At 37.1% G+C, this 24,277-nt stretch overlaps 1 protein-coding gene across 2 annotated transcripts in view; it reads right to left on the bottom strand.

The window, feature by feature from the left end:
• The window catches only part of DLC1 (DLC1 Rho GTPase activating protein), a 440,905-nt gene that overhangs the window by 210,400 nt on the left and 206,228 nt on the right, over window positions 1–24,277 (bottom strand). For both annotated transcript variants that reach the window (XM_033225795.1, XM_033225844.1), the window contains one exon: window positions 11,527–11,560. In XM_033225795.1, coding sequence (XP_033081686.1) covers window positions 11,527–11,560 — 34 coding nt within the window. The remainder of the gene's footprint in view (window positions 1–11,526; window positions 11,561–24,277) is intronic.

Below are 24,277 nucleotides of genomic sequence, written 5' to 3' on the forward strand. Positions count from 1 at the left end.
CAATATTGTGAAAAATTCTAATTTTATTGAACATTCAGGATATGCCTAGTTCTAGCAAGGATTTGTGGAGTAAAACAAATGCTGTACTATTAATATTTTAGTATCATACCGAATAGTTTCACTAGTCAGAAAACCCCCTGTGCTCTGCCCATTCATTTCTCTGTCTCCGCAAACCACTGACCGCCAATGATCTTTTGACTGTTTCCATAGTTTGCCTTTACCAGAATGTCATATAGTTTGAACTATACTTTCTGGTTAGTTTTGCTGTGAACTTAAAATTGCTCTAAAAATAAAGCCTAATTATTAATGAAATAAGCATCTTTTAGGTGCACCGTACTGTGCTACATGATGTTTTAAAAGATGGTTACAAGCTGTTGGAAAGCATTGCTGAGATAAATGGAACACTCAGAGGACAATGACAGTCCATCAATGATCAAGTACAAAAATGACCAGATCAGACTCCATGTGCCATAGTTATCTCATTTCAGAAAGTATGAAATTAATGTGAGCTGGAGTTATCATAGAAGACTTCACCTTCTCTGGGAAGCCAGGACACAAATGAGTCATTGGGGGATGGGGTAGATAATTTCTGGAAGGGAAACAGGAGGAGCAAAGGTCAAGTTATGCAGAAGCAACTTCAGGAGAAAAGTGAGGTTGTTACCATGGTTACAGCGGAAGATGTGTGCTAGAAGAGGATGGAAAATAAGGGTGGAAAGGAAGGGTAAGGCCAGATTACGGAAAAAATTTATTCAACAGCCTGAGAAGTCTTGGCATTCAACCACTACATATAGCATAGCGGCTAAGAGCATGCACTGTTGTCTGCATTGCTGGCTTTGAATCCTGATTTGGCCACAGTGTGACTTTGGATATATTAGGAAGCCTCTCTGAGTCTCAGGTTCTTCATCTGTGTCATGTAGATAACAATAGCACCTATCTCATAGGGTCGCTAGGGGATTAACTGAGTTCACGTCTATAAAGTGCTTGGAAAAGTGCAGGCACAGAGTAAATTCTTGTTATTATTATCAGTTCAGTCATTCATTCCACAAACTTCAACCAAAACATCTGTTAAGAGGCTGGCATTACCGAGGTGCAGGGAAGATGTCTTTTAGGAAATCACAGCTCAGTGGGGAAAATATTTAGATAAATATATCCAAGAGGATCACAGATTTAAAGAGAAAGGGGAAATTTAAAAAAGTGATGAACTGTACTATTATCTTCCCCATTTATCTATTTCCTGAAATCCATAGAAAAGAACTCATTTAACGTTTATATTAACAAGAAGTTTATAACATTAACAGGTGTGAGTCACAGAAATGTGTTTGGGAAATTTTAAAAACAAATATAATACCCTACTGTGTGTGCATCAGCACTCTTTAGTGAGTATTTTAGTTAAGTAGAACTTTAAGAACTCTGTGAGAACTTTACCTCATTACAGTAGTCAGGACAAAATAGTTTCTTAAATCCATGATCCACACTTCTCCTGAATTAAATTAGATTTCTGCACAGCCTGCAGACAAGAAGATTGGCACCAACCTTTTATTGGGGACTGGTGAATTTGTTATGGTTGTTAATAACTCTTTAAGGGTTCCTACTTTGATAAAACATCTAAAAAGTTATGTCTTAATTCTATAATAGAAATGTCTATGGAATCCATTGAAAGAGATATTGAACTTGCCTACAGAAAACAAATCAAACTGCTTCAAGCCAATGGAGGGTCAATATGAGAAGTATAGTCATGCTAGCAGAATTATAAGTCATTTTATACTTAGTGAGGTCAAAGTAATACCTTGTTACATGTAACTTTCCAAAGTAAACGTACCTCTCCAAAGAAACTAGGATCAATCACTTTTCTTGTGGGTACATATTTGTGTATATATTCACATTATTAATAAAATTAAACTGCAAACTGTGCACTGGAAACTCAATAGAGGTAAAAATTTGAAGACATCTAAGAGATGAACAGGTAAGTTTTTTTTTTTTTTTTTGGAGATGGAGTCTCATTCTGTTGCCCAGGCTGGAGTGCAGTAGGGCGATCTTGGCTCACTGCACCCTCTGCCACCTCCCAGGTTCAAGCGATTCTCGTGCCTCAGCCTCCTGAGTAGCTGGAATCATAGGCATGCACCATCACGCCCAGCTAATTTTTGTATATTTAGTAGAGACGGAGTCTCACCATATTGGCCAAGCTGGTCTCGAACTCTTGACCTCAAGCGATTCGCTCACCTTGGCCTCCCAAAGTGCTGGGATTACAGGCCTCAGCCACCATGCCTGGCCTACGTTTTTAAAATAAGGGAAATGTGGTGGTAATAGAAAAGTTGGAAAAACCAGGAGTAGCAAGCTTCAGAGTCTCAGGGCAGATTAAATTTCAGAAAGGGTGCCTTTGAAACTTGAGAATTTCAGATAAAATATCCATGTCTGTGTACCCCCTGGAAAGTCTTGGAATACACTTCAGGGTGTGTTTGTCTGGGTTTGAGACTGTTGCTTTATAGGATTTCTCAGTCGTGAACCACCATGCGCAGCCAGATTTTGAACTAAATGGAAGATCCTTAGCTGCTTTCTTGATAAAACAGATACAAAAGGGCCCTTTCATAAATTGTCTTTCTTCAGAGAAGATTGAAAATGACAAATTATTTTTTCTACTGATAAAAGGTCAATGGCAACTAAAGCACTGAAATGCAAAGCTATCTTATTGGCCCATACTGGCAGTTCAAAGCCACCTCCTCATGCTGCTGAGAGCTATTCTTTCCAAGAAATAATGGGAGGAGCAAAGTGTGCATCAGACATTTTGGAAGGAGAAATTAAAAGTTCATCAAATATTGTGAAAAGTCCTGGACATGGATGGACCTGAGATTAGCTGAATGCCTGTATGAGTTGTTTCATCTGCCGAATAAACAGACTGATTCAAAACTATTTCTTGAGCACCTCCTCTGTGCAAGATATCACATTGCACGTGGGGTGACAAAAAATGAAACGGCAGGTTTCCGCCTTCAAGGAGCTCTTAGCCGGATGTAGCGTAAAATTCATGAACAGAAATACATCGTAGAAAACATGAAATGCCATAATAAATATACCAACGAAGTGCCACTTTCAGCTGCAGAGACCGGGGAAGACTACTTCAAATGTGGGCGGAAACATTTGAATCAGAACATATTAAAAGAGAAATTATCATCTACCTGTGTTGCTTAAAATATAATTGAGAGGAAAAGAACATATGTTCTATTGGTTCTGGTAATACAGTAGATTTGTCTCACTCAATTAGCAACAGCAAAAATACCAACAGAAAATGAAGAAATATTTGGAAAAGTATCTGTATTTTAAAATCCTATGAGTTCAACATCTTTGGCACTGAAGAATAGATTACTTATATTTTTCACGAATTCCTTGATACCTGAAAGCTAATGTGTTTTCTTTCCACAGCCCAGTCAACCACAGCCAACTTTTCATGGATTAGTTTACATTAAGTTTTAGAAACACTGAGAAGTTATGTGTAAGCATACCCTACATTCTTTCCCCATAAAGAAGCAGGCAAGCAGAAACCTTCATACATTAAAAAAAAAAAAAAAAAAAAAAAAACTGAAGCAAGTATTTATAAGCCATTAGTGTAAAAATAATGAAATTCACTTTCTGAGAGTGAAAGAGAATAAAGAATTTGGAATGTTGGTCAAGGCCCAGGCTGACCAGATAAAGACAATTTTCACATCTTGCTAGACTCTATAAAACAGTTGGGCGGCTTTGCTGTTACAAGAAGAGCTTCCTTTAGAATAGAAAGATAAGGCTCAAAACTTGGCTTTGGGAGTATCATGCAAATAGAGCAAAACATTTGCTGATTTTTACAACAATACCAGGCATTGGGAGTACTGAGCTGAAGGAAACAAAATTATATTCTTAAGGTGTTCACAGAGTAGTGGGAGAGACAGCAATAAAACCAATCGGATCCATACTAAAATGAAGACACAAAATAGAGCAGAGTCTTTCCAAAGAGAAGTCTGAAATAGAGCAGTCCTGTTTTAATTTTTTCAGCAAATCTCTTTGGATTTGTAGATCTTGGAACACGGCGCAGAGTGGATATGTCACATTAATCATTCTCTGGATCCAAGCAATGATGATCAGACTGAAAAAAGGGGAAGTGTCTTTCCATTTTAGTTCTTTTTGTTGTTGTTGTTCATTTGCATTTCCTTTCTCAGGGATGACAAGCAGCCAAGAAAATTAATACCAAAATGCATCAAGTCTAGGCTTTGTTATTTAGTATGTTTATAAGGAGCTTAGAATAAAATTATGAAAATTCTGATTTTTCCCTTACACATTTGTCACAAAGAAGTGTTTGATTTCTATTTTCTGTCTTATGACCATAACACAAAGTTTGGAGAGACCGTGACTCTGCTATATGCTTCTGAAAGCTATCTTTCACAAGAATTTCAGGCTATAGTTATTCATTATCTTGATTTTTAACATTTTATGGCCAACAAAATAACCTCCAGGCGGGAGAATAAACATTCTGAGAAAAATGACCAAGGAAAGCAACCAAAGTCAGGCTCTAAGTCATCTTTTTCAATCAATGGACCCCTTTACACATTCATGTGGCACAGATCCCCAAATAGTACCATTCATTCATGACCTGGCTGACATATTTGGCCGTTGTGTTGAGTGGTAGGAGTAATGGAGAAGGTTAAATAAAAAACGTTAGAATCTTATTAATTCTAAGTCAGTAAGATTGTAACCAGAGCATTTTTATAATTACAATTTCTTGATTAACACATATTTTACAGAATGTCTATATTTTAATAGCTATTTTAATTGCAGGACACACACAGACAATATTCTTCACCTAGAAAAGTTCGTGATCTAAAGAAGACACACAGCTAAGCAAGATAATAAAACTATAACAGAAAAGACGTAGCTTTTTAGGAGCACAGAATAAGCTCTAAGATTAGCTCTGCCTGGGAAATACGTCTTCAAGGAAGTGATATTATTGTTGGATCTAATGAAGCAAGTAGGCTTTTCAAGACAGGGGATAAAAATAACCTGTTAGGTACTATGCTCACTACTTGAGTGACAGGGAAAGCTGGACCCCAAACCTCTGCATCAAGCAATATACCCATGCAACAAATCTGCACTTGTACCCCCTGAATAAAAAACAAGTTGAAACGATTTTTTCTAAAGCCATTTTTGGCTAATGATAATGCTTTGTTTTGCATGGGCTGCCATATAGCCTGACAAACTTTGTGAAGTGTTCTTTGATGTAATTTTAGAATGACAGATTTCATGTTACTCCATATTAATAGTTCTCAAATATGCTCAAAGTGACATTTTAGTGACTAAAATGCAGTGTTACTTTTCCAAGACAGAGCACATTCTAAGTCTCTAAAGAAACTATTTTCATTTACTTTGAAAAAAGAAAAAAAGATGTGATGGGCGTGGTAGCTCACACTTGTAATCCCAGCACTTTGGGAGGGCAAGGCGGGTGGATCACTCTAGGCTAGATGTTCGACACCAGCCGGGCCAACATAGTGAAACCCTGTCTCTACTAAAAATACGAAAAAAAAAAAAAATAGCCATGTGTGGTGGTGGGCGCCTGTAATCCCAGTTACTTGAGAGGCTGAGGCAGGAGAGTCACTTGAATCCAGGAGGTGGAGGTTGTAGTGAGTCGAGACTGTGTCATTGCACTCCAGCCTGGCAACAAGAGCAAAACTCCATCTCAAAAAAAAAAAAAAAAAACCTCATCTTTTTTTTTTTTTTCCTGGATAAGCCGTCTTTCACTCTATCTCTCTCTTTCTCCACCTCTCATCAGGTGCCAGTTACATGCCACAGATCTAGGCAGAAGATGAAAGTAGAGAGGTAGAAGGGGTGCTATGATAGTTACAGTTTGATCAACCAACACACAAAATGAAGAAAAAGAAAAAATGGAAAATATTGGAGGTATATCAGTGAGGCTCCTTGTGGGAAACAAATGCACGTTAGGTACATTGAAGGGAGTTTAATAACAGGACCATTTATAAGGGGAAACCACAGGGCCAGAGGAGAGAATGGCTGTCAGAATTTGGTAGCTTAGTGCAAATGGCAGCCTAAGTAAGAGAAGCCAACAGCGACTCCCAGAAGCTGGAGAAGACACTGTGGCCATTCCTCAGAGATTTTGAACGAGAAATACCACTTGACTCAGCAATCCCATTACTGGGTATATAACCAAAGGAATATAAATCATTCTGTTATAAAGATACATGCACACATATGTTCATTGCAGCACTATTCACAATAGCAAAGACATGGAATCAACCCAAATGCCCATCAATGACAGACTGGATAAAGAAAATGCAGTACATATACACGATGGAATACTATGCAGCCAAAAAAAAGGAAGGAGGTCATGTTCTTTGCAGGGACATGGATGAAGCTGAAAGCCATTATCTTCAGCAAACTAAAGCAGGATCAGAAAACTAAATACTGCATGTTCTCACTTATAAGTGGGAGCTGAACAATGAGAACACATGGATACAGGGAGGGAACAATACTCACTGGGGCCTTTTGGGGGAGTGTGGTGGGGGAAGAGCACTAAGGAAAAGAGTTAATGCATGCTGGGCTTAATACCTAGGTGATGCGTTGACAGATGCAGCACACCACCATGACACACGTTTACCCATGTAACAAATTTGCACATCCTGCACATGTACCATAGAACGTAATAAAATAAAACTAAATTAAATTTAAAAACAAACTTTCCAACCTCATTGTCCCACCATCCCCCTCCCCCAGTCTCCTGCTACAGCTTCTCGTCCTCCTCATGGCTGAATGGGGAAGACAGAAAGCAGGGAAGTCCTTTGATTTAGTTCACATCGGTTGGCCTCCCAGGGCACAGAGGCAGGGAGAAGTAGGGCAGAGGGTGGATCTGAAGGGCAACACAGACATGTGTCCAGTCCGATGAATGATACTGCAGCTGAATAACAAATGGCTATGTATGGACAGGTCACTCCTGAATGGACAAATCACCAGCCATGACAGTTTAATTTTACTCTATGGCTAATAAAGAGACAGATAAAATGTTGGCACAGGAACTGACACGATCAGGTTATATATTTTCAAAGATAACTCTGGTGACAGTGCAGATAATAGACTGGTGTAATGATAGGTTCAGTCAGGGAAACCAGTTCTGGATGCTTTTGTGAAAGTCCAGCGGAAAGTGAAGCCCTGCATGAAAGCAGTGGCCAGAGGGATGGACAAGGGTGACAAGAGGGCAGTGCTGACACACCGTGTGCAGAAGGTGGAGGAGCCTGGGAGCGGCAGGAGAACCCAGGTGCCTAGCTGGCTTGCTGGGTAGATAGGTCATCAGTGACCTCAGGGACTGTGGATACAGGAGGATAATGGAGTCACAGGAAAATGGGACACAGCATGAACATTTCTCTGAAACTAATCTTTTTTTGAAAATCAAATATCTGTTTCCGAGAGAGAATTTCAGTCTAATAGACCAAAAAAATCTCTAAACGGAGGTTAACATGTGATCAACTCTGTCTATACTGTGACGACCTTTGAATTAACTCATTCAGAAGACTCATGGAGAAAGTGATCTCTTTCTTCTTCCACATGGAGAGCTGTTCAGCTATTAGTACCACGAGGAAGCATTTTAGGACTTGGGGAACACACAAGGACATCAGTGATGCAGCCAGTGTCTATTCGTCCTGTAAGCACCAACTAATTATCATAAAAAACAGCTACCATTTTTGGGACTTAGTTTGTACCAAGCATTGTTGCCTTACATCAACAACATGGCAGATTCTTGATTTGTGTTCTGGAAATGAGGGAGATGAGGAAGTTAAGTGACTTGCTCAAGGCCATACAGACAGGAAGCAGATGTGCTGGAGGATATTCCAATGGGACTGATACACTCTTTAGAGCATGGCTCCCCAACCTCCAAGCCCTGGACCAGTACCATTCTGTGATCCGTTAAGAACCAGGCTGCACAGCAGGAGATGGACGGTGGGCAAGCGAACATTATGGTCTGAGCTCTGCCTTCTGTGAGATCAGCAGCAGCATTAGCTTCTCACAGAAGCATGAACCCTGTTGTGAACTGCACATGTGAGGGATCTAGGCTGTGCACTCCTTATGACGATCTGAGGTCTGAGGTGGAACAATTTCATCCTGAAACCATCCCCCACCGCACTCCGTGGAAAAATTGTTTTCTGAGAAACTGGTTCCTGGTGCCAAAAAGGTTGAAGCATACAAACTCCAGCGACATGATCGAAGTTATATGAAAATGGTATTTACTGGATATAATTATACATATCGATACTTGTGTGATTAGTTCTGATTATTTAAAAAAGAAGTTGGTTGGATTCTGTCTCAGATCCTGAGAAGGCACATTCTTACCCAGAGTTTCCTGAAGACAATATTTTGATTTGATTCCTTGCTTGGGAAGCTTTTTGAATAAGCAGGATTAAGAAATTCTCAGTTGAGAAGAGAAGAAGGAGGGATGCCTGCCTGATGGGATATCCTCCAACTAGAGTTTGAGTTCCTATGGGGCAGAGATCAGCCTTATTCATAACTGCTTCCTCAATAGAACCTAATAGAATGCCTAGAACATGTTGCTGTTCAGTAAGTATTTGTGAAATGACTGAATCCATAAAAGGCTGTTTCAAACTTGCCTCCCTTTGAAGATTTTTGTCATCACAGGGCAGGAGACAAGCAGCAGAAATGATCCCACTGAGTTGTATTATCATAGAAACATGGATCAGAATAGAAGATAGTTACTTACAGCACACACAGAGCAATCACACAACTGCAATTCAAGGATGATTAATGGAATGTGCCCAAATGATTTAATTTAGAGCTTCACAAAGCCTGGTAGAGTTGGTTCCAGTTAGCTTGGATGAGAGGTCACACAGATTAAAAATAGACTTTCTTAATAAAGAACAATAGGCTACATTCACTTAGAAAGATACAAAAAAAAAAAAAAAATGACAGGCCTTAGGGGTGGGTATGAAGCTTAATCCTATTTAAGAGTTCAATTAACCCCGAGAAGATTGAGCGAGTCTCCTGCCTTCATGGCCATTCCTCTGTCTAGTGGAAGCTTACAAACAGAGATTCATAAAGACATGAAAGAAACAAGATTTATATCTGTGTATAGTACACTCAAAATATTTTTAATGTTTCAAATAATAAAGTTTAGAAATAGAATTATATTGCTTAGACTGTTATGGTACTTAAAACTTTTGAAATGAATCACATTCTCTTTTGAATTGTCATATTTGTTACCATGATTCATAAAATATTCAAACATGAGCATTTGTCTTGACAGGTAAATTCACTGCCTTGAAAAAAGATCCTTTCTTTCTTATACTTAAATGATCAAACAAAATTACATTTTCTCCTAAATAAATCAGCATATCCTCCAGAAATCTAAATAAAAATTCATTCTGGAGTAAATTCCAGTCATTCTAATATTTTCATAAAGAGCAGATGTCAGGTTTTGCTCAAATCAGTCCATCCTGAGTTGCTAAGTGTCTGAGATGGGACATCCAGGTGCCTGGGGCCTCTGGAGGTCATATATGTTATCTTATAGAACCTCTGAAAATTTAATCTCTTGATTCTTTTATGTGTGCCTCAGCCATATAGAAATGATTCAAAAAGGTTATGTAAGGAGGGACAATTAATTTCATTAAAAAAATGTTGTTCTTAAGGTGGAAAATTTCCAGGATTATGATAAAAAGTAGTGGTTACATTATATTTATGTTCTCTAGTTCTTTGTTTTAAAAATATTTTCAGGCCTGGTGCGGTGGCTTATGTATGTAATCTCAGCACTTTGGGAGGCCGAGGCGGGCAGATCACCAGAGCTCAGCAGTTTGAGACCAGCCTGGCCAACATGGCGAAACTCCGTCTCTACTAAAAACACAAAAGTTAGCCACGCATGATGGCGCAGGCATGTAATCCCAACTACTCAGGAGGCTGAGGCAGGAGAATGACTTGAAACTGGGAAGTGGAGGTTGCAGTCAGCCAAGATCACACCACTGTGCTCCAGCCTGGGGCAACAGAATGAGACTCCATCTCAAAAAAAATAATGCTAATAAAAATAAAAATAAAACATTTTCAAAATATTTGAGAAACTTGACAGAATGAAGAGCTTCTCCCTGTCAAACTTAAGCCATTTAACTGGAAGAGGAGAAAGAGAACTCTCTGCCTTCCCATCTCCTCCAGCCATGGCGCTTCCGTTCCTTCTTTCCCCTCCTGACCAGCCAACAACTCACATCCTTATTTTCTTCTTGAGGTGTGAGAAAACTTGCTGACATTCTGGAATAGGATGACAACTTTGTTCTATTAATATACTTTGTTTAAATTGCAGCGAATTATGGGGACAGCTATTTAAGATACTGGAGATTTAACACTTTAAATCTATTCAATATATGGTAAATATATTGGTGAAAAAATAATTGCGGTTTGGCCATTCAAAGTAATGGCCAAAACCGCAATTATTTTCAATGACCAAAACCCCAATTACTTTTGCACCAACCTGATATTAATCCTTATGGTATTAGTACATTGTTATGTTGCTTGATTTTTCTCTTGAGCTGACATGTGATGCCAGTTCAATATTTTCCCTCTATTCTCAAGAGATACTTTTCAACATTATCGAAGTGAAGAAATGAGATACAGCCTAAACATGAGAGAAAAGTTTAGCTCACAGAAGGACACAAGCTAGGAAAATTCTGTGTAAAAACTATCTAGCAGCAAAAATAAGATCACTGACAAAGACAGTAAACACCCCTGCCAGACAAATTCTAATGCTTTAGTGTAAAGGCACTTGAAATTTTAATATTTTCTCTAACATGAGACTATAAACTTTTAATATAGCTCTTGAAAATCACAAATGTCTACAAACTAAGTGATGTACTTCAAGTTAGATAATATACCTTTAATCTGTTTTTGTTTTTATTACACAGAACACATAAGACAGTATGATTTTTTAAAAGCACATAGATCTACCAATCCAAGTCTAATTTTTCATATTTTCAATTCTCATCAGTCCTTGTCCATTTCATATAATATTGCTAAATAATTATAATTAGAACACAGAACACAGAAAAATATTATAACTTTTTCTTCAATACAATTAGTCACATTGCTTCGTCAGTATAATTTTGATAGTATAGCATGAGCTTTAAGCATCAATTACATCTTTTTCTGTGGCTACTAAGTAATGAAGATTAAAAATAAATCTTGGTAATTATTAACAGCTAATTTCCAAATTCTTTCCCCAGAACATTGATCAACATCGAATTCTTTTAAGAAAACAATTGTGGTTGCAGTTAAAAGGAAGACTCCAAGAAACACGTATCTTATTGTAACACAATGTCATTATGTCAGAAAACCACATATATTTTTCTTATATATTGAGCAAAACAAATTTCTTTCACAGATTTTAAACAACATTTTCCCAGATATTCATGAGATGTATAACATTTTATATATTTAATAAAATGGCAATTTTAAGGTGAAATTTATTCTAAAATAGATTGGCAAGAAAACACAACCAAAACGTCAACTTACCAGCCTTTTGCTTCTCTGAAATACCTGGAATAGCCTGAAAAAAAAGATACAAAAATTGTGGTATTATTAGGAAGAAACATCAAAAAGCATCATTAGAGATAAAATGAAGTATAATTAATGAAGCAAAAATTAAATAGAGCCTGCCAATAGAAAATTTAGCATTTTGGAACTGTCAGTAAAATCACTAGATCTGTCTTTGATAACTGTAAATCATCTTCTAATTATTCTCTTGTCTGAAGACAGACTCAAACGAATGTCTATCCGTATTATCTTTAACACTGGCAAAGGGCTGGATGTGGTGGCTCACACCTGTAATCCAGAACTTTGGGAGGCAGAGGCAGGCGGATCGTTGAGCCCAGGAGTTTGAGATCAGCCAGGACAACATGGTGAAACCCCATCTCTACAAAAAATACAAAAATTGGCTAGGTATGGTGGCATGCACTATAGTCCCCGGTACTTGGAAGGCTGAGGTAGGAGAATCACCTGAGCCTAGGGAGATCAAAGCTGCAGTGAGCTATGATCGTGCTACAGGCTCCAGCCTGGGCAACAGAGTCAGACCCCATCTCAAACAAACAAACAAACAAACAACAACATTGGCAATAAATGAATCTAAAAACACTTTGAATTGGGGTAGAATTTTTGTAGTTAAAATTTTCTGGTCCTATTTTTAGGAGACAGAAGCAAATTGGTTAGTTTCTGAGCATTTCAAATCTCTTCCCTGTTGCTTATTTTCTCTGTGCACTAAAGTGAGCTATCTTACCTCTCAAGGCTCAGGTTCCTTCTTCATTATTCACATCTAGATAATCACATCTACTTCACAGGATTGCTGAAAGAACTAAAGAAAGCAGCCTCTATAAAGCATACCAGATCTTCAGGGAAAAGCCACTCTTACTATTTATTAAAATGGGCTTTGGTCCAGTGGGTTAGTTGACTGATGTGAAAGATTTAGAAGCTCAATCCCCAGCATTTATCACTATCATTATTTAAAAAAATAGGGCTCAGAATGAGATCTTTCCAAGAACTGAAAGCTTAACTGTCTAGTTCTACTGTTTGTGGATACCCCTAAACAAATGAGGCATGTTGACTTTCTGGTTCTCATTCATCTCAGTTACTCATGTATAAAATATAGTTGAGGATGTATTAACTGACCCATTGGGATTTGATGCCTTCTACCCCATAACCACTGACCACAGGATAGATCCAAAGGTGATATTTCTTTATTTCTTCAGGGACAACATCCTCAGAGTTGATGTAAGAAAAGCACACTCAAATGGGTATTTGTGTGTGTGTGTGTGAAAGACAGAGAGAGAGAGAGAGAGAGGCCCAAGTACACCTCTGTTGTGGATCAGCCCAAGAAAATAGCATCAATCTTCATTTCTAGAAATAGCAAACATCAAGATGCCTATATCCTTGTGAAATATTGATTACTGCTGAGATCTTCACCTTTGGGATTTAGGGGATTTGGTGATTGATGCAATTATTCGACTAAGGTAAAGATTTCCTTATGGATAAAAAGTAGAGGCTGGGTGTGGTGGCTCATGCCTGTAATCCCAGCAATTTGGGAGGCCAAGGCAGGTGGATCACCTGAGGTCAGGAGTTTGAAACCAGCCTCACTAACATGGTGAAACCCCGCCTCTACTAAAAATACAAAAATTAGCCAGGCATAGTGGTAGGTGCCTGTAATCCCAGCTACTCAGTAGGCTGAGGCAGGAGAATCTCTTGAACTCACTGCAGAGGTTGCAGTGAGCCAAGACCACACCGTTGCACTCCATGCGAGACTGTCAAAAAAAAAAGTAGAGATGCGGGGGTTGCTTTGGAAATATTAATTTACTTACTGAAAGCATATTTTGACTCAATCTCAATCTACGTTTAGTTGTTCAGCACTGTCCTCTGGGTGACTCCACATGCTCCCAAAGATGCAGATGTATGGATTAAATGGCAGCTTGGGTGATCAGGCCCAGAGATCATGGCTTCCAATGAATGGCATAGGCTGCCAGCATTTCCTGGGCCTTCTTTCATTTATTAAAAAGTCATCTGACTTTTCTTCTTCTTCAGGAACTTCTCTGATTCAATACTAGAGGAAAGCAATTTCCTCCTTTTACAGTGATCCTACAGTTTTGGTAATGTTAGTTTACTTTCTATGTGTCTCTTACAACACATTTAAAATTAGAATTAAATCCAAACTATGTATTAAATGTTAAGTCTAGCCCCTATATTTACCACCGATCAGGGGTTTTAAAATACATTCTCTCTTTTGTGAAAAGCAAACGAACAGAAAAATAAAACCGAAACCCTTCTTTTATCAATAAGACTGGAAAAGTTGGTGACAGGTAATTCAAGAATGTTCCTGGAGAAAGTTCCTCAGGATAAAAATAGCTAGTGCTTACTGGGTGCTTATTATGTGTACGGCCCAGTTTTAAGCTTTTACCTGCAGAAATTCACCGCATCTTTAGAATACCCTGTAAAGTCCTGGAATGTAAAGTAACTTTTGTGAGGTCATACTGTCAGTAATGGCAGCAAGGCACAACACGGGCATGCTGGCCTCTGAGCCACACTAAACAGACTTATTTTGAAATGAAGGAGGAAAAAAGTTTGGATTGGTCTTATAAGACATTTACTTAGAACACAAAATACCTGTACAGGAATATTTTGTATGGGACATTTAGACATTGTCTAAAGAAGTCCTCTCTTCTCATGGCAAACACATTTAAGTCAAGTTGAATGCTTTGCCCCAAATCACAAGTTGACCAGTGACAAAAACAAGCCTTTTTTCTATATTTTATTTGATTTCAAAAATATATAACCAAGCATGTGTAAGTAAATATTTAATAAAAATGATAATCAGTGAGTTGGGGTATCAAGCAAAAATATATTTTAGCCTCCGTATGGCCAATGTCCATAATTCATGTAGCCAGTGTCAATTACTTTAGAATCTCACCACACTCTGCATGATTTTTAAGCTACCAAAGCTCACTTCCATTACATAACTTCAAAGACCATATTACAATGTAGAGAAAGGATAGTCAAAGTGTAGTATTCCTAGAATTTTATAATTTCTTTTTAAGAGTAAAACCAGATAGTGATAACAGGTGGATATTCCTCCAATGATTTATCTTTGAATTTGAGGGAGAATTGTCTCTCTAGAAAGTTGTTTATGAATAAATGTACTAAATTGTTAAATTTCTGAAATTTTCCGGAGATGAACGGCATTAGAAACAATTAAAAAATGTTGACCCTTGCTCTACAGTTAAAGCTGATTGTTACTTCTTAATTACATGCCTCACATTATCCTAGATACAAAAACTCTTAGGAAAGTTTTCTTCTTTGTGGAATTCATAATCTAATTAAAGAAGTTACAAAAAAGGCAAAGAAGGGATGCTGAATGCGAATGATTAGCCACATCACTGGTTTGGCATTAGAAAGAGTGTGAAGAATATAGATCATTAGTACTATCCAAGTAGAAATGGAATGGTTTTCTTGGACATGAAACTCTTGGGTAGGAGGCAATGATTGGGGGATTCTTCTCGTCCTTGGTTTCTGAGAAGAGACCTGGATACATTTGGGTCCATGTCCTGAGGTCCCATCGTGTCATATCTAGTTCTGGGCTCAGAAATAAAATTTCACACAAGCTGACTATATAATATGGTACAGAGTAGGTGTTCATCAACATTTGTGGAACTAAAACACCAAATGCCTATTTGTATATACGATTTAAATAACATGTATGATTGATGTTTATGAGAAAGCTCCCATAAAAGGCATATTTTTGAATTCATTAGGGGCTTTTGCTAATAGTTGCCATATGTTTCATTTGAACTGCATCCTCAGGAAGTGATTTAACGTTTCTTGCAATAAAGCAATTAAACAGGACTTTCCTGCTGGCCATATGGGTTCGCTGTAACTTCATATTGTTTTTTCTCTTATTTCTCAATGGAACAAAGGAAAGTCTACAAATAACTTCCAAATGAAAGGGGAGAAGAATCATCCATAGTCTTTTGCTTTTCTTGTCTAAGATATTTAAATAATAAGATAGCACCTTTTCTATGGCTCCCAACCACTCTGGCCCCCTATACTGAGACTGTTTAATAGTTCGCCACATGTAAAGATTTCCATTGAAGCTGGCCAGTTAAGTGTTCTATTAATAAAATCGAATTTGTAAATAGCCATTTAAAAAAGCTTTTTTAGTAAAAGAGAAGTAAACAATTTGGTTTCTTCTAATGAGATCTTTTAAAGCTGTCTGTGGGAGCTTAGACTGTGTGCATGTCTGTTTGTGTTTTTGGATGTGAAAGATGGTTGGGGAAATGCTGATTTTGACATGCCACATGGAAATGTTCTAAACATATATTGATTCTTTGGGTCTGCTGCTGAGATGGCTTTCTGCACTTCCAGGAGAACCTCAGATGGATACCTTTTAGGAACTCACACCAACCACACGGAAGCTGCTAACATAAACAGCATCATAAGTAATAGGCATCATATCTGAATCCATGACAATTGACAATCTGAATATCTCATCAATGGAAACATTCTAATTGAACCAATTTCTTCCTGATGTTTTTAGGAATATGCTTTTTTTCCTATTTTCTCTGATTTTAGGAATATGTTTTTCTATTTTAGAAATGAGATGAAATATTTCTATTCATTTTCTTTAATATGTTTTTTATGCCATTTTCCTCACTTGTATGAAATATAATATTTTCCTCCTAGTTCTTTAGCATCAGGAAGATAGAATACTATCATTAAGAAGGACCTTATAGGCCAACCTCTTCAAACAAGTGGCAGCTGTGATAGTATGTAAATTCTCCTATGTTCCGTGAAGCAAATTTATTTTTTGTCCTGCAGTACACAAACAGAGCACTAGCTATTTTGTGCTTTCTTTTTTTATAGTCAGAGCTTTCTTTTACATGATTTCAAATATTCAAGATGTTCACACAGAAGTGTTTGGAGTGCTCTGTTTATCTCTATAGAAATTTTCTTCATTTGCCTTTTAAAAAGTGGCTTAATTCATAGAAAAATCAGTGACAGAGTAATTTACTCCTTTTCCTTTAAAACATTCACTTTTGTTCCCACAAAAATATGTTCCACAAAAAAATAATTGCAGAGAAATTCCAAAATAAGTAATTCTGTCTTTAGAAATTGCAAGAAAATATCCTTCAGTGATGGAACAGCCCCTGTCTCAGATGAGGGCACAAGAGCCCATTGTGGGCACATGGGCAACAGGAAGTGTTTTGGGATTCACATTTTTTGGGAAGACATGAAAGACAGCATGAAAGAAAGGAAGGTACATGGGAAAATGGGTTTGTTTTCGTCTCTTCTTCATTTAAAGACTCTTTTGAAATCACTCCAGTCTGCAATATTGTTAGCCAGTCAATGATTTCAGTCTGCTTTCATTTGAACAAAGAAGTTTATTGAAAAGCTGTGTCTGATTGGCAATCTGATATCATCTATTTTGGTTTACAAAGTAATTCTCTAGCTTTGACAGTCATCATTCTTTCATTAAAAATATAGTCTCTTCTTGATGGAGGGGGATTTAGAGATCATTCGTGTTTCCCAATCTTCAGTTCTTCAAATACTACCTTCAGAATTTTTACTATATACATGTATCATCTATAAATTATTTAATAATTTAATAAAATCAAATTTAGATACATTTTCTATTTTTTGCTTGTTCTAAATAATAGAAATGCATACATTTATAGGTTTGATTTGTGGGTTATATTACTCATAATACATACTAGGATACATAATCATAAAATTTCAGAATGTTTACCCCAGTATCAGCTGATATACCATTAGTACTGTATGTACTATATTTCGCAAAACACTGATTTAGCTGTTTCGCTATCATTTTGCCTATGAGGACGTTGAGACCCAGATAGGTTAAGTGACTTGCCCAGTACTACAGGGCTTTTTGTGTCCAGATGGAAACTAGACCAGCATGTGTTTTTATAACCCTGTCTACTGTACCATTATTCATAAGACCAATGAAGCCAGAGGTCATCATGGTTTCATCCTTCCTAGTGTTCATGATTCCAAGTTAACTTAGTTTCTTAATGAGATCATAGAAGACAATGGAAATTCAGTTTCAGAAAGAAGAGATGATGTGCTGGTATAAGGATTGCCTTCAAGGAACAAATATCTATAACCAAAGTGAAATATTAATAAATGCATGCACAGTTATCTGAGAAATGTCATTCATGCTGTGCATCCTTCTTATTTCCAAAAAAAAAAAAAAGGGGACACATCTTATTTAATAGAAGTTGTCAGCCATATTGAGATTTAGTCCCCCACTGAAATCACTGACTTTAACAACTGTCTTTCAGTTTTGTAGACTGAAATTATAGCTTGATTTATATTATATGGTGTAGAAATTTAGGGTCTCAGCTTAAAATAGTTGTTTAAACATTTGAACAAAGGCAAAGTTGGTTCTTACAGGATATTTTGGTGCCGCTCACAGGTATGTCTGTTGGTTATCTTGAGCAGAGATGAGATGACCCTCCACTAAATAAGAATGAAAGTTGAGATTGTGACCTTGAAAATTTTTTCTTTTCCTTTTCAAAACACTGGCATTTACTGTATTTAAAGCTGGTGACCCTCTCTTCAACAAATCCTGCAGAATATGTTACTCCATGTGGTCTTCTGATAGCTAAATGTTGAATTTCAGGCTGACAAAGCTCCGGTTGAGGCCACTTTTATTTGGAAATGTGGTCTAAAATAAATACTAATCATTATTCTAAGTTTTTTAAAAAAATAATTTATTTAGCAAGCTAGATAAACCGAAAGGGCTCCATGACTGGGCCACATTAACTTAACTCTTCTCTGTCTTTATTGAATTTTTTAATGATAACATTCTGTATCTCTAAGAAATTTACAATTGATGATTTATTCATGACATATCCTTCAGATATATTTTCATCCTCTAAATTCTTTTCAGAATTTAAGAAATCATATCTTTCTCTATGTTACTATTAAAGTTTATTCCAATTGAACATTGCTAATAGAAAAAATGCCTATTAAAATTAATGAATATATTTAAGTATTGCATATTAATGTATTCATTCTGTCTATATTACATATATCTCCTTAAATTTACAAACTCTTCAAAATAATTATTTTATTGTTCTGTATGTTGATTTGCCTGTGGTAGCCACTTAGAAATACTGACTATTCATGGTAGTTTTGTTTTTTAAGTCTGATTTATGAAAGTTCACAATTAAGGAGCAATGTAGACATGTAGGCTTATTTCCAGTGAAGATGATACTCAAGATAATTAACTTATTCAGAGAGCAATTGACTCAAAATGGCTGTTTATCTTTCTTTTTGTTGGACGATGTCAACTAGCAATTTATCTTGCCTTCGATGTTACACTCCTCATAATGGTTCATTTTGTCCGTGAAGTCTGAATCATAGCTTTTTGCTCTGCGAAATGCTCCTCACAGGATTTCCTGGGCATTACTAAGGCAACGTCCCTGCTTAAGATTTTTACTCACAGCACTATTTTCCTTAAAATGCTTTAGTGATTCTCTTTCTTCTGCCTAGAATGCTCATTCTGGAGTATTGTGCTCTGAGATCCTCATCCTCGTATGCCTAGGTCTAGTTGATCATAAAGACTCATGCAAAGTACTCACTAACCACACGGTCTTTTGCTAAGTGCAGTAATTGCAGAAAAGAAATTGAAGACATGCTGTGAAAAGAAGTAATCTAATTGTGAATCCACACTGAGGACTGAAACAAAACATTAGAGGTGAATATGAACACGTATGAGGTTTCTTACTGCCAGTTATTTGTGTGATGAGTTTTGGCAGTTTTCTAGAACTCTCTGAACTCAGTGAGATAGGGGTAGATATGGTATCTACATCCTGGGGCTATTTGTGAGGGTTAAATGAAATTGCTGCATGGGAAGGGATTGTCACACAGCTCCATGATTGTGAACTATATTCCTACTGTTGTATTTGTTAATATGAGATTAAAAAGCAACTACTGTATATATTTATTTGGAAATAATGCAAAGCAAGTATAGGTTGTCTGTCTCTAAGTCCTCCTCTTCCTCCAGTCCGCTTGTTTCCACATGTTTATTTCTCCTTTATTTATTTTGAACAATTTTAAATTATTTTCTGTGAGATTTTGAAAAACATTTTCCTTTTTTTCAACTATTTTCTTTAAGTTTTATAAAGCTCACTGTGGAGGATATAATCCTTCTCCCTCACCTTTAATTTGAGGTTTGTCACCCCAAGCTAGCTATTACTAGCTATTACTATTCTTTGTCCTTTTAGGTTAGCCAGTGATGATATTCTACTTGGGTCTCCATACAGAGGAGCAGGCTCCCAGTTCTGTAAGTCCTGGAGCAGCAGGACCTGAGGGCATAAGTGAAAATGATCCTTGTACCAGAAAATGTGAAACATTTATATTCTGCACTCATGTGAACTTTGGGTGACTTCTGAATTGTAGGAGATCCCTGGGACCACCACTCGCATTTAATCAGAACTCTTCACAGGATTTATCACTTACTGAAATTTCCCCAAATGAAAATGAATTCCATAGACTATTCGTAAATTATTGAAATGTATTCATATAATTATACATATATTTATAACATATATATTATACATATATGTATATATAATATACATATAGTATACATATATTATATTATAAATATACACATAATATTGGTCAATAGACTTGGATAAAAACAGAGGTTACATATTGGTTTACAGTTTAACAGAATAGCATATAATATCTAGCTTATAAACAAAATAACATGTGTTGTCGATCTATTTGTTTTGTGTATTTTCACTTAGTGCCTTATCAAGCTAAGAGATAAAGCATTTACTCATAGCCATCTTGGTCTGGTTAATTATTACCAATTATATTCAAATATAAGCTTAATTTCATTTTAATAATTCAATGCTTGCATGTTCATCTGTATTACCAAACATTTGCTGATATTCCCACCATTTCATAACACCCAACTTAAAAACTTTTGGTAGATCCAGGCTTCTGGTAGAAACTCAAAACATAAACCATTAAATCAGAACCACAAAAAGAATACAGATTAAAACTACTTAAATGATATACATAAATCTCTTTATGACGCACCGTAATCTTGTTCACTGAATTGGAATTTATTCTTATCAAATATGACTTCATAAAGTGGGCTCTTGGCTGGAGCCCAGAAACATTTTTATTACAGGGAGATATTCATTGTAGTGGTAACCACCCACAAATTTGATATATCTTATGCGTGGTCTAACCTAGAATGTACATCATGATACCAGGATCAGTAAAATGTAGGTTTTATTTTGGCTGAAAGTAAAGGTATTCTAAAGTTCTGCAGCTCTAATGAAGGTCATCACTTCAGGCCTGAGAGTGTGCAGAATCTACTGTAAGTGATTGGGAACTAGGGAAGAAGTTTATGACACAGAAGACTAACAGAACCTGATGAATGGCCTGGTGCAGTAGCTCATGCCTGGAATCCCAGCGCTTTGGGAGGCTGAGGCAGAAGGACCTCTTGAGCCCAGGCGTTCGAGACCAGCATGAACAAGATGGTGAGACCCTGTCTCTACGTACATACATACATACATACATACATGTTAATAATAAAAAGAAATTGATCAAAAATTTCATGAGAGGTTTCTGGAATCAGGATGATAAATAATAGCCAAACATTTGGTGCTTTCAAAGTGGTAAATTGTGTTAACATTGAGATCTCTATAAACATTCTGCTCTTTGAGGGCGAATGCTTGGGCAGAAGAGATGTCCTTGTTGGCACCTCTGAGGTACAGGTCTGAATCTATCTATGAAATGTAAGAGGAGTCTGCTCTATAGTGTCAGAAAGACAGGTTAAGTTGGAGGTGAACTTGATGTTGGAGCCTTTCAATTGCCTGCACTTGATAACATGGTAACTATTCTGTGACCTCGCTCCTTAAATCACAGGAGCCCAACTCAATTTCTTCTACCCCATTGATGACCTAGGTCCCCGTATTTTGTTTGTTAATTTCCATTTGCTACCCAGCCCCCTCACCCAGATTTCCTTTCTATCCCATCCTCTGTGCAGGAAGGGTGACCTGGATGGAGACAGGGAGTCATACGCTCAGGTTTGCCTGGGATAATCTTGGTTTAACAGATGTCTTGATCAGTTTAACATTTGTCTCGAAATGTTCATTTTTGATGACATAAAGTTATTAGTAGTTACATTAAAATTATTCAGGGTAGGTTTGTATTTCCAGCTTCTATAGTCTTGTCTAGTATTGTGTGAGATGCATGTGCAGAGAACAAAGTTCTCGCTTTAATATGGGGTTAAATCTGAAAGACTATTAAGTGATAAATAGCCTCTCCTTCCCTGACCCCTTTCAGATGTAATCTAACCAACACCTCCCTTTCAAGAACAGCGTGCAGGTTGCCTACTGGCTTAACAAAGTGCACTCAGACACACTGGTTAGGGACAGCTAACCCTTTCTGATTTCTGCTGGTGATGGAAGTGTCCAATGATGCCTCTCTACCAGCCACTTGGTCTACCAGTCAGTTTTGTCCTAGTATATACAGAGTCATCGGTGAGTTCTTGGTATCATGGTTTTGTTATTTATTGTATTGTATAAAGGTCCAATTATGTAGTTAGATAATTGTTGAGTAGCATGTTTCTTTCTTTCTTTCTTTTTTTTTTTTTTGTTGCAATAATGGTAATTAATTTTGACAACTTTCTTAACCCTCAAAAGTGTCCCAGTCTGGATGATAATTTATATGAGAATGCTTTATATGGATTCCATCAACAGTGTCCTTATTCCTCTTGGCTTCCAGGTAGATTGGGCCCATGGAAAGCCGTAGAAGGAGACAGAAGTGAGGTTGGATTATCTACTCCCTTGGATCGTACCTGGTATGATTGCCTGGAAGTGGTTGTGACTTTTCACCTGAGATCATTGGTTTTCTTAGGGCAGCTGACTTTGCAGACTTTTTCCGCTCTGGGTTTTGTTACTTGCTTCCTTCTCTGGTCTTCTGGGCCTTGGGGTGATCAGCTCAGCCGCTACTATCCCCCAGTGACTGTAGTATCCTTTGTGTTTCTCCTACCATACAACTTTGCAAATAGTCCCTGTGTAACTAATCTCTTCTCAAATAATCTTATGTTAAGTGTTTCTTGTATTTTCTATTGGATTCTTAATTCAATCTATTCCTTTTTTTTTCTTCTATGAATGAGCATTGAAATTTCCTCTCTCCCCACTCTCTTCCTGTGTGGAGAGTTATGTGAGGCATAGACTGTAATAAGTGAAAAAAGTCTTACAGATCATTTATGTACCATTAAAGTCTACCTTAGTTCCAGAAAACTATATTTCAAAATGGGTCAATGAATTCTGAGCTTTCTGTGAGATGTAGTTTGTAGCACTGACATGTTTTCAATTTAGACTAATGCTGAAAAGATTCAAATCATCAAGTATAATGAAGGTTAAGTAATAACATTAGCAAAAAGCCACATTTTTATTTATAAACATAGATGGGAGGATAATTAACTAGCAAGTATGAAAACACTAATGTCCAGACTGAATTGCTTCAATACTAATTTTCTCTAGAAAACCCATTAAATAATTTGAACATTCAAGATAAAAGCATAGACTTTATAGACATAGCCCGGTTAACTGAAATTTACATATAACTTTAGAAGTTAGATAAGATTGCTAACTAAACATTTTACAAAACATATTTTCAATAATTATTTATCAAAAGCTGAGTAAAAGATAGGAGATGAAGAGAGAAGGAAATAAATCCGAATTCCAGGAGAAAAGATAAAGATGAAATGGCTGCGGTCGGTAATTTTTTGACCAATATCACTGAGGCATAAAGATTGCATCTGTATTGGGCTGTGTCTGCTGTGTGGTGAGGGGAATGAGGGGTAGGGAGGGCCTGAATTAAAGGCTCTGGGAGGTGATACATAGGGAGAAAGTATAGAAGGAAAAGGAGAAGCTCGAATTAGGACATTTAAGAGGATTACATTTACAAGGGCAGGCAGAAGTTGAAGAGAGTGGAAAGAGGATTGAGAAAGCAAAGTCAGAGAAATAAGTTGTAGTCAAGAGTCCAGTTATACTCCTCAAAGTGGCCAGCATTTTGTGAATAACCAGGAAAAGTGATGGTAAGTTGCTTCTGTGACATGGGGGAATAGGCAATACTTACTTAGCGGTCACCGTAACTCTGCACTTAACTCTGCATCGTAACTCTGCACCGTAACTCTGCCAGGCAGTTTTCTAAGTACTTGGCACTTATTAACTTATTAATAATCTTTTTAAATTAAATTACATTTATTTATTTTTAGAGACAGGGTCTTTTTGTGTCACCCAGGTTGGAGTGCAGTGGTGTGATCATAGCTCACTGTAGCCTCAACCTCCTGAACTCAAATGATCCTCTTGCCTCAGCCTCCTGAGTAGTTAGGACTACACGCATGCACCACTACACTCAGCTAATTAAAAAAAAAATATATTCATTTATTTTTTCAGAGAAGGGGTCTTGCTATGTTTTCCAGGCTGGTCTGAAACTGCTGGCCTCAAGTGATCCACTTGCCTTGGCCTCCCAAAGTTCTGGGATTACTGGCATGAGCCATTGTGCTTGGCCAACGAATATAATCTTAATAACTACCAAAGGGTAGTTATTGTTACTATATCATTCTATATATGAGGAAATCAAGTCAAATACAGACAAGGTCACATAATTGACCCAGATCTCACCATTAGTAAGTGTCCATGTCAAGATTTGAACCGAGGGTTTTAAC

Source organism: Trachypithecus francoisi, unplaced genomic scaffold (genome assembly GCF_009764315.1).
Source record: "Trachypithecus francoisi isolate TF-2019V2 unplaced genomic scaffold, Tfra_2.0 Contig01440, whole genome shotgun sequence".
Classification (NCBI taxonomy): Eukaryota; Metazoa; Chordata; class Mammalia; order Primates; family Cercopithecidae; genus Trachypithecus; species Trachypithecus francoisi.